Consider the following 11,427-nt stretch of genomic DNA (forward strand, 5'->3'; position numbering starts at 1 on the left):
TTGTATGGACACAAAACCACAGAGACATTTCTTATTCATTTTTTCACAGAAAAAAAAGAGTCATTTACATATACAATTGTAATCTGTTGATATGCTGGTGTGAATGTTGTCTCCAATCCCAGAATCCCCATTGGTAACACATTCTTGGATAATCTTTAGATTGACATCTTAATAACACAGCACCGCAGAGCGCTGAGTGGTCAGACAGACTGTACAGCAAATCTTGACAATTAAATCCACCAGGCAGGCACTGTTTGTTGTTAAGAGATCACATCTTATTAATCAGCATGAATTACAGGACGGGTGGGAGTATAAAGAGTCACTGATACAGTCACAGCCAAAATTCACAATCGAGAAATGAAGCAAAGCTGAGACGCTATTGCAGAACGCCGCGGTTTTTAGGGCAGACAAAACATCAAATCAAAACAGAGAAATAAACAAGTTAAATCTTAGTCATCACAGTAATGGAAAAAGTCCTGGACCATATGTCAATGTCTTCTATCCTACAGTTTTCAGTAGATGCAGTTACAGTAATTAACTGTATTGCATGTCTAATTATTCTGTGCTGTAGTGCGGTAGAGAGGATGTCCTCTGAGGAAAAGCTTTGATTTTTCATCCCACACCTCAGTTTCACGTCTGAGATCTCCAGATAATTAGACGCTGTTTTTTTTTGGTCTGTAGTGTTTCTGTTGCTTATATCCGTGCAGTGGATTAGATGTTGTGAGACATCCTTGAAATGACCATAATCTTCCCATTCAACACATTTACATGTAATTACGATTCACCCGAATGATTGATTTCCATTAATTGTTTCTGTTGTATCAAGGTCAGTGTAATTTGTGTTCATTAGCATCATTCTTGACTTGTGTCCAATAGACCACCAGAAAAAAACTTCAGTTGAATGCATGTGAAACAACCGCTGAAATACAGATCAACACACAAGCAGCGAACTATTATTCTACTCACTTCTTTGTGCTTTGGTTTGCCATCTACCATCATCATTGCGGTTTTTGGCACCTTTGCTCTGTGCGCATGAAAAATTCATGTGAATGTTTCGAATGCATCCATTACCCCAGTACGGGGCCACCTCCTATGGTAGAATTCCACATCAGAAGCTAAACCTTGCATGAACTTTTAAGAAGAATCACCCCCAACCTCATTCCTTTAAAAATGAGCTCATTGGTGACTTGTATTTTGAGTGACTTGTTTGATGGACTATGGTGATTTTGTTTTCAATTCCTGATGGGTAGAGTCTTAAACGTTGCTGCAGGGGAGTGATGAAAAGCTATGGTTATGCAAATTGACTATGAAAACTGAATCTGAAGTGACTCCCATTTGGTCAGTGTGAACTTGAAGTCACTTCCCATTCAAGTGTAGATTTTTATTTATTTTATCAGCTTTCTACTACTTTTATCCAAAATCATACAGCATGCATGTTTTAGATTGTCATTTTCTAAGTAATATTAGTGACATCAGTTTCTTAGTTTTTTACTCTGTTTTAGGTGTGAAAGCCGTGTTCGCTGGTCACTACCACAGAAATGCCGGGGGATTCCATGATGGGCTGGATATGGTGGTGAGCTCAGCGATTGGCTGTCAGTTGGGAGATGACACGCATGGCGTGAGGGTGGTGGTAGTTACTGAAGATGAGGTCACCCATCGCTACCATAGCCTGGACCAATTAACAGAAAGAGGAATAGATGAAGACCTGAAGAAACTGCTGGTCTGAATGATCCACCAATAGTCTATTATTGTGCAGACACAGTGATTATAATTTTTTTGCATTTATTTTATTCAGTACTGCCCCCAAGGACAGTCAAGAACAGTCTTCACATATACTTTACGAAATAAATAACAAGAATTATGCAAAGTAGTGGACATATCCTTGTTTCTGAATATTGTCTGTTCCCTTATGAATTATTGAATGCTTGCAGCCATTTGTGATGGTTGTGCATGAGTTCCTGTATTGTCTTGAGTGGTAAATCTGCATAGTCTTCTGACAAACAGCCGTTAGGTCCCTTAGTTGTTGGGTTCTCTTAAAAGCACCACATTGGGTTTGAGTTCTCAACAGAGAGATGATAGTGAGGATTACAAAAAAGACCAGTCAGCACTATTCAGATTGTCAAAATCAAGTGAAGTACCAGATCTGTAGAGACCAAGATAAGATCAAGAAGGATTTCAGAGCCAACTACTTTAAGCTTACATTGAAATAAAGTAGTGGATCCACAGTGACTACTGCAGAAGAAAGTGAAAGTTCTGGAGTGGTCCTCTCTATCCCTGGACCCCAGTGTCGTTCAGGTGGGAGAACTCAAACATGCAGTGTATTCAGAGTAAGCACAGAACTTGTGACCTAGATGCTTTTTGTCATGAGGAGTTGGCTGAATTTTCATAAAATAAACACACTCAGAGTCAGACACATCACAAATGGATGGAAGAAATCATTCATGCTTGAGGTGACATCACATGATGTTCAGAACCAATTGTATCTAAACTTCAACAAAATAGGTAACTTGGCAAATGATTGTTATTGTGAAATAGCTTCCAACGGGCAGTGCTAAATAAAAAAAAAGATTTTATGATCGCTCTCATTTTTGAAAATGGTATGTACAGTGATCGGAAAAGTACGTCTTAAAGCAATAGTGTACGATTCTGTCGTTGTTTTAACCCTCCTGTCAGTCCAAACCTGTTCCACAAAGAAAGTTTTTGAAGAATGTTTACGTTAGTCTTTTTCTTTGCAATGAAATTGAATGCAGACCGAAGTGGTTTTGTGTTCCACAGAAAACAATTCAACCTGATCTCATGGAAATGTATAGGCATTTTACGAGGTGGCTAATACGTATGATATCGTACAATGTGAACCGTACAAAATGTAAGATTAGTAGAGAAACTTAACACTGAAGACCCACCCCTAAACCTAACCACGCTGCCGCAAAAGCAAATCATATTAAACCATACGAATAATGCCGTGTTCACACCTCGCTCCTTATTACTCGTTATTACAATTACGGGAATAGTTTATTTTCGCGCGACTGTGTCTTCACGCATCCATCTGTGTCAAATAGTAGGTGTCAATCAGTTATTCGTGCGAATTTCTCACTTGACATAAATTTTTCACCTTGCACGGAAGGCGCAACAATTTGCATCTATTCGCAACTTTGCATCGACTTTGTATGTAATTTACTCGCGCAAACCGTTTAATTCACGTTTGATGTGAACACATCATAAGATCGTATGAATTCATACGAATTAGCCACCTCGTAAAATACGTTCAAATTTCTGTGAGATTGTGTAAAACATTTTTAAGATTTTGTGAATAATGTCAGAATTTTAATTTTGGGATGAATTATTTTGTAATCATTTCATTGTAGAGCCATTGTGTCTACATGTAAAGCTTTTATGGGGTGTGTTCTTACAGAACTAAAATGAGTCTCACCTTCTGAATACATTAGCAAGCATTAAAAACATGAGCCAGTGAAACTTTTGATCTTTGATACGTAGATCATGGCTCTCTACACTTTAATCATGCAAATGCGTCTGAGAATTTCTTAAACACTAAAGTTAAATCAGCTCATCATACTAATGGAGAGAGGCAATGCTGTGGTACAATAGTAGTTTAATAGAGCTGAACACCGTAGATGACAGTTTGATGAGTTCACTCCTTTCTGCTCTGCTCATTACTCTCTTCCAACTCTGAGAGGAGGAAAGAGGCGATCGCCATGGTAACCGTTGAAAGACAGGGCTACGGTGAACAGGACAGTGAGTCATTTGCGCTGTGGGTGGATCACCACAAAACATAATTGCTGACCTCACCTCACACGAGTGACTTCCAGAAGCATCCAAAAGAGACATTTTCAAAAGACCAAACTCTTCCATCTGTGACCTCGTACTTCCTCATCTGTCCTTCCTTTGTGCAAGTGTGCTTGATGTGTAAAATGACACTGTTTCAGATCCTCGGTTTCTTTTCTTTTCACGTATCGATGTTTAAAGATGATCATATTCTGTACATGACTGTATTTTTACCTTGTAATTACACAAAATTGATTATAAATGAGATATTTTAGTTTTCTGCTTAGTCATTCTTCTTTCCAAACAAATCGTGTGAATATTTTTAGAGCAGTTTCATCCACTAACCCTAATAAACAAAGATGTTTGTACCTATTGCTTGCCAACTCACGGCAAATATCTTGCTCAGTGATGCTAGACAGAAGTTATGTCATGTAACCTTATTTTCCTTCTAGTTCCTTGCTGAAGCATCATTGTATTTTGAAAGCGTAATCCTGTGCTCTTTGTTGCAATGCTCGGGCCCAAGGGCAAGTAATCAGTATGTCCCTCTAAGACAACATTCAGTACTGAAGGATGTACAACATAATATGATTTGCCCAGGTCAGTGACCACACCATAGTAATGGCTTCATAACAATTGCAATCCTGTTAGTATGTCGTACGTTTGAGCAGATCGTGTTCAACTCAATGAAACGTGATGCGTTTCTTTACACTCTTAAAGGATCAATGTGGAGATTTTAGTGGCATCTAGCGGTGAGGTTGTGAATTGCAACCAACGGTTCACTCCACCCACCCCCTTCAAAGCACTACAAAGCACTCGCAGGAAAAAGATGTTGCGTTTTCGTTTCTTTGCCGAAGGAGATAACGTATTTACGAAACACGCTATGTAGAACAGTTTGTCCGATAAGGGCTACTGTAGAAACAACATGGTGAATTTCATGTAAGGGGACCTGCGGTGTATAATGTATAATATTAAGATATTATACCATGGTCTTTTTGAATACTCGATTCTGATTGGCTGGAAGGTGTGCATTAAAACCCTTTAACGCACAGGAGGCTCCAGTAAGTTTGATTACATTTGAAATTTAACTGACAAAATCACTGTAATTTTTACCTGTTTGATCTAAAATTTCACTGTTAACATCAATAAAATGCTTCGCGTCGGGTTGTTCTTAGCCTCCACATCGTGCATTAAAACCCTTTAACGCACAGGAGGCTCCAGTAAGTTTGATTACATTTGAAATTTAACTGACAAAATCACTGTAATTTTTACCTGTTTGATCTAAAATTTCACTGTTAACATCAATAAAATGCTTCGCGTCGGGTTGTTCTTAGCCTCCACATCGTGCATTAAAACCCATTAATCGTGGATTATCCCTTACTTATACATTGTATCTTGGAAGAGCAGGGCTAGGATGGGGAGAACGTTTCTGGTCCAATGCTAACCGTAAAGAGAGGAAGGAGATGGTGGTGGCGGAGGTGACAAGAATGGAGGAAGAGCGCTATAGGATAAAGGCCGTGTCGCAGGGCCGACAGGGAAGCTGGACAACCTGGGAGGGAGTTGCCAACCGAAACATCACCTGGTCAGACTTGTGGAAGATCCCGCAGGCAAGGCTCAGTTTCCTAATCCGCTCAACCTACGACACGCTTCCCTGTTCTCGGAACCTTCACCAGTGGTTTGGGAGGGAAGAAGGCTGTGCACTCTGCAATACCCCTAATGCAAGCCTCCAGCACATCTTGTCAGGCTGTAAGATCGCACTCTCCCAGGGACGCTACAGATGGCGCCACGACCAGGTTCTGAGAAAGCTAGCCGAAGTGCTAGAGGGGCGTCGACAGGGCAGCAAAGGGGCACCACCAGCAGAGAACCACAACCACATCAGGTTTGTTACGGAAGACGGGGGGAGAAGAAACGTCAGACCAAGAGAAACACCTAGGCCGTTTTCCCCTGACCAGGAATGGAACATGAGAGTCGACCTCGACAGGCAGCTCCGTTTCCCGATCGAGATCACTGCCACATCTCTCCGCCCCGACATAGTGGTGTGGTCCACCAAGACAAAATCTGTGCTGCTCATTGAGCTCACCATACCAGCGGAGGGGGGGATTGAGGCCGCCTACGAACGGAAGAAGGCCAAGTACTCAGAACTGGCTGCTGAGTGTTGGGAGGCTGGCTGGAAGACCACCATCTATCCAGTGGAGGTTGGATGCCGAGGCTATGTGGGGCTGTCAACCACACGCCTTCTGAGGGAGGTAGGAGCGACTGGAGGGACCCTAAAGAAGGCAATCAAAGAGCTAGCCGAGGAGGCCAAGAAGGGGAGCTTTTGGCTATGGCTGAGGAGGAAAGACCGACAACCCCGACAACAGCTGCAGAGGGTAACACCTATCAGCTGCAGGGGGTGACAGGGAGACGTCCCTGTCACTGCTCCGCCACCAGGAGACGTTCCAGGATTAAAGGAGTGAAACGTTGGTGAATGGTGGTTCATGGCTGATGACCCTGCAGCTGACCCATGGGCACCGGAGGAGGTGCGACCGACAGTAATGCCTGGAAGGTGTTCCACCTACCTGTACATTTACTGTATCTTGTAGATAGATAATAGCTCATTCTAAGATAATAAAAACATAACACTTCATTATGTAAGGTCTTTACAGTATATACCTCTGAAGACATAGTTATGTATATTTGATTGCATTTATGTGAATAGATCCTTTACAAAAAATGACAAACTGAACCTTTAAAAAATGTGCTACAAAAGGTTCTTTATAGTGATGCCATAGAAATTGGAATTATTAGCATTGGATAGTTTGTAGAGCTTAAAGAGGGTTTTCTTGCCCTCCCCATTGGCTTCTCGCATGGACAGGCAATTTGGCATGTAGATGAATTCAGACTTGGAACAGGATGGCGTTTGACATTTAGCAGGTTGGCTTTTTTCACACAGCAGAATGAACTCCTACACTGAGTAAATCACAGGGCATTAACAGCCTGACATATAAACCACCAATAATAACCACCTGCCAAACAGCCAAAACTGAATTAGAGTAAAAAATGATATAGTGAATCATAAGGGGAAATATGATACCTGGATCTCATTTTCACTCATCCATGATGGCTGTTAAGATGTTCCTGGATGTACACAATTTAGAATTGATACAGATATAGAATTGGTAGAGTTAAACAGCCTTTTTTTAGCCAATCACCTGAGCTAAAAATGCTATGTGACTAATAAGGCTCCACAAGACCACGCAAAGTTCAGAACCATTCACTAGCGACAATCCTGAGCTGTGATGTTAAGTCCATTTTATGCTTGTAAGTGTGTGACCCGACAAAACATCAACTATATAAAATAAAGAAATATTTAGAATTTATATAAAGTAATACCTGCAAAAAAATATTCTGTCAAAATACATGTCTGCATTAAGGACCGTAATTGTAATGTATTTACAGCCTCTACTAGTAGCAACTAACCAGAGTTGTAGTTTCATTGTAGTTTTATTTTTATTTAGAATTATCTTTTATTTTTTGTACATTTTTATATTGGTTTCCATGTTAATTTTAGTTTCATTTTTAGCTGCTTTGTTTTGTTTGGTAATTTTTTGGTCATTTGCTTTGGTTAATTTGCCTTTGTTCATTTTTGCTTTTTTTGTTTTTAGTAACCTTAAAGGGATAGTTCACCCAAAAATGAAATTCTGTCATCATTTGCTCACCCTCAGGTTGTTCCAAACCTGTATACATTTCTTTGTTCTACTAAACACAAAGGAAGATATTTGGAAGAATGTCAGGAACCAAACAGATCTCATCCCCCATTTATTGCAATAGTAGATAAAATAAAAACTATGGGAGTTAATGGGGTATGAGATCTGTTTGGTTACTTACATTCTTCCAAATATCTTCCTTTGTGTTTAGTAGAACAAAGATACAGGTTTGGAACAATCTGAGGATGAGTAAATGATGACAGAATTGTCATTTTTTGGGTAAACTATCCCTTATTTCAGTTTATTGCTGAGCCAACATTTCTCAGTGTTTCAAATAATATTTTTTGAATATACATTCTATTTTATTTTAATTAACAGAAATATTTGAAATAAATTATATATAAAATATAAATTATAATAACAGTGACTCACACCAACCAGCTAAACCACGATCCCTAATAAAACCTTTTTTTTTCAACAAACAAAGAAATTTGCCATTATTTACATTTACATTTAGTGATTTAGCAGACGCTTTTATCCAAAGCGACTTACAAATGAGGTAAACAATAGAAGCAATTGGAACAACAGAAGGACAACAAAAAGCATAAGTGCAGTAAAACTGGTCTCATGTAGCCTACCACAGTATACAGAGCTAAGATCTTTTTTATGCTGCAGTTAGAACCCATTGTTAGAACCCACAACATGCATGCTAGACCCTATACCTACAAATCTACTGAAAGAGATGCTCCCAGAAATTATAGATCCTATTCTTGGTTTTATTAACTCATCTCTGACATTGGGACATGTGCCTAAAGCATATAAGGTGGCTGTTATAAGGCCCCTTGTCAAAAAAGAAGTTAGAGAAGTTAATTCATGCATTCATGACATCAAGACTAGATTACTGTAATGCACTGTTAGGTGGTTGCCCTGCAGGCTTATTACAAAAACTCCAACTGGTCCAAAACGCGGCAGCTCGAGTTCTTACACGTACAAAAAAGTATGAACATATTAGCCCGGTTCTGTCAACCTTGCACTGGTTACCTATAAAGCATCGTGTTAACTTTAAAACCTTGCTTATTACCTATAAAGCCCTACATGGTTTAGCTCCTCAGTACTTGAATGAACTCCTTTTGTATTACAGTCCTTCACGTGCATTATGCTCTCAGGCGTCCTTGTCAGTTGGTAATACCTAGAATTTCAAAATCAAGTGCAGGTGGTAGATCCTTCTCCTATCTAGCGCCTAAACTTTTGAATAGTCTTCCCTGCACTGTCCGGGAGGCAGACACACTCTGTCAGTTTAAATCTAGACTAAAGACGCATCTTTTTAATCTTGCATACACTAGACTTCCATAATATAAATCTTCTGAGGGTTTAGGCTGCACTAGTTAGATCAACCAGAACTAAAAACACAACTGATGTACTTGTTGCATCAAAGAGTGCAGAACAGTACTCTACTCTCAGCCAGTCTTGTCTCATTGTTCCAAGGTTACCACAGTGAGCAGGATGCAGTTCATGGCCTGACCTGATGGTAGAGCGGAGACCTGACAAGAGCTGAGATGATAGAGCTAGATAAAGAAGGACACGGTCACCTGACATGTCCTCACCACAAAATTTCAAATGCTATTAGATTATTAATGATAATCTTAAACTATAATTTACCTTATTAGTAAGTTTATTTATTTTATTTAGCCTTGTGCAAGCTCTCTGGAGCTTGTGCAGAGGCAGCAGCTTTTGCCAGAGGGGAACTGGAATCCCCTGGTTGAGCCTGGGTTCTCCTGAGGTTTTTTTTCTCGATTAGAGTTTTGGGTTCCTCGCCACCGTTTGCATACTGTTTTGCATCTGCCTGGCCGGGGAGGCTGCTTTAGAATTTTAAAGTTTTACTTAAGTAATATTGCATATAGGAATTTATAGTCTGTTATATTTGACCTGTGCTTCTCTCTCCTTTATCTTAAATGTGTGCTTCCCACTGTGTGTGTGTGTGTGTGTGTGTGTGTGTGTGTGTGTGTGTGTGTGTGTGTGCGGGCGTGTGCGTGTGTGTGCGTGTCTTTGTGTGTGCGCGTACTTGTGTGTGTACATGTGTGTGTGTGTGCGCGTCCGCGTCCGTGTGTGTGTGTCTGTGTGTTAGTACGTATATTGTGTGTGTGGAGTGTTTTGTATGTGGGTATGTCTGTCTTTGTTTTCACCTTTTTCTTGTTTTTGCAGGTTCAACTTTAATTGGTTTGCTTATAGTCAATATGTCTTATGTACAGCTGCTTTGTAACAATGAAAATTGTAAAAAGCGCTATATAAATAAAGTTGAGTTGATAGTTTTCTTACTTGGTCCAAACTTTCTAAAGCAAAAACTTTATACAAGTGGGCACTTCGGGTTGTCAGTCAGACTTTGATAGTTTGATGTGCAGTCTGCATCTGAACACTGTATTGCATTGGGTTTGGTCAGTAAGTCATTTTCAGCAGACAGTGAGGTGGAGGGCACATTAGCAAAGATGGAGAGAACACAGGTCAAATGAGGAGATGCAGACACACACTACATCATTAAGATTAAGATGCCTCATTGGCATTGCAAAATTATATAGTTTATAAATACCTGTCTGAGAGGTGAAAATCAAATCTTCAACCCAATAACGCACTATATATATAAATCCTCATACCTAATGCTGTTGCATGTGACCTTGTTGGTTATGCTTTTGAGCTGTGTTATTAACTTAGCATCTTTAATTAGCGTTTTGACTCATTTCAACATGAAAATGTAAACTAGCCTTATACATGCGGAGGGATTCTATGTTCTACAATTTATGTGAACATTCATCTCTTTTTGGTTCTTATAAAAATAACTAATACGGGTAATCTTTTGCCAGATTTTCTCACACTGGACAGCATTGGTTTTCATCCCCTTCTTCAATTAGATTACAACACATAATATTTGGATTAATGAAAAGAAGGCAATATATTAAACTTTTTTTGCACCAATGAGGTATGCACACGGGGCGATGATGTACTTCCGCTAAAATTTCCGCCAGCTAAGCCACTTCCGCTCTCATGGCGCTGACGTTATTTTTTACCAAGCGATAATTATGTTAACATTCAGAAGAAATCATTCAAATTTCAGCGAACAGACAGCACTACGGCTGAGCATATGGATGCTACGTGCGCCAGATGTAACAGAGCTGGCTGAGAGTACATCATCGCCCTGTGTGCATAGTGCATACACCCAATTATTGACATATGACCTATCAGTAGCCTATATGGTTAAAACCTTTGGTAAGAACTTGAGTTATTCTTCTTAAGGTTAACATTTGCACGGAATTGCCCATCTGCACTGAAAGCGACTGGCTTTCAAAGTGGTGATGGAAGCCACAGTATGGTAATTTTAGCAAAGACTCTAGATTAGCATGGATCATTTATCACATTACTACAAAACCAGCCAGTTTATTGGGTATCATTAAAGGTTCAAATACCTGAGAATGTGATTTGAGTGTTTATCTCATGATGGTCACAGTTATCACTGTTTCTTCATTTGGGGTTGTGCAAACTGAATATCAGGCAATATTGTGAAAATGTGTAATTTTCATCCAAAACTTTGTGGTATAGCCTGTGGCTGTCACACAGCAGGTGTGATTTCTCAGAACATCTATTTCAGTGATATCTGTTAGTTAGTGGGAACACTTTAAGTGTGATATTCAAAACAGTTCTTTTGAGAAGCCACTCTTTCGTATGGTGTATATATCATTTACATACTGATTCTGAATTACTCTTTATGGTAAGTTGAACATTTTGACTTTTTGTAATGAGTGACATACGTAACCCTGAAGCGCCAGTTTGCTCCCCAAACTGCCATCTTTTCTTGCTTCGATTATTCTCATATGCTTCTTGACATCTCCAGTCACTGCTTGTTTGCTTTCTATTACTGTCGCAGTCTTTATTGACATGATGGGCTTTGAGAATGGCTCATATTCAACTCTGC

The 11,427-nt window shown here is 39.7% G+C and overlaps 1 protein-coding gene across 1 annotated transcript in view; it reads left to right on the plus strand.

Moving 5' to 3' along the window:
* The window catches only part of cpped1 (calcineurin-like phosphoesterase domain containing 1), a 30,798-nt gene extending 26,643 nt beyond the window's left edge, over positions 1-4,155 (plus strand). The window contains exon 4 of the mRNA XM_057358758.1: positions 1,503-4,155. Coding sequence (XP_057214741.1) covers positions 1,503-1,726 — 224 coding nt within the window. The 3' untranslated portion in view covers positions 1,727-4,155. The remainder of the gene's footprint in view (positions 1-1,502) is intronic.
* Positions 4,156-11,427: the final 7,272 nt, after the last annotated feature.

Source organism: Triplophysa rosa, linkage group LG18 (assembly GCF_024868665.1).
Source record: "Triplophysa rosa linkage group LG18, Trosa_1v2, whole genome shotgun sequence".
Taxonomy (NCBI): domain Eukaryota; kingdom Metazoa; phylum Chordata; class Actinopteri; order Cypriniformes; family Nemacheilidae; genus Triplophysa; species Triplophysa rosa.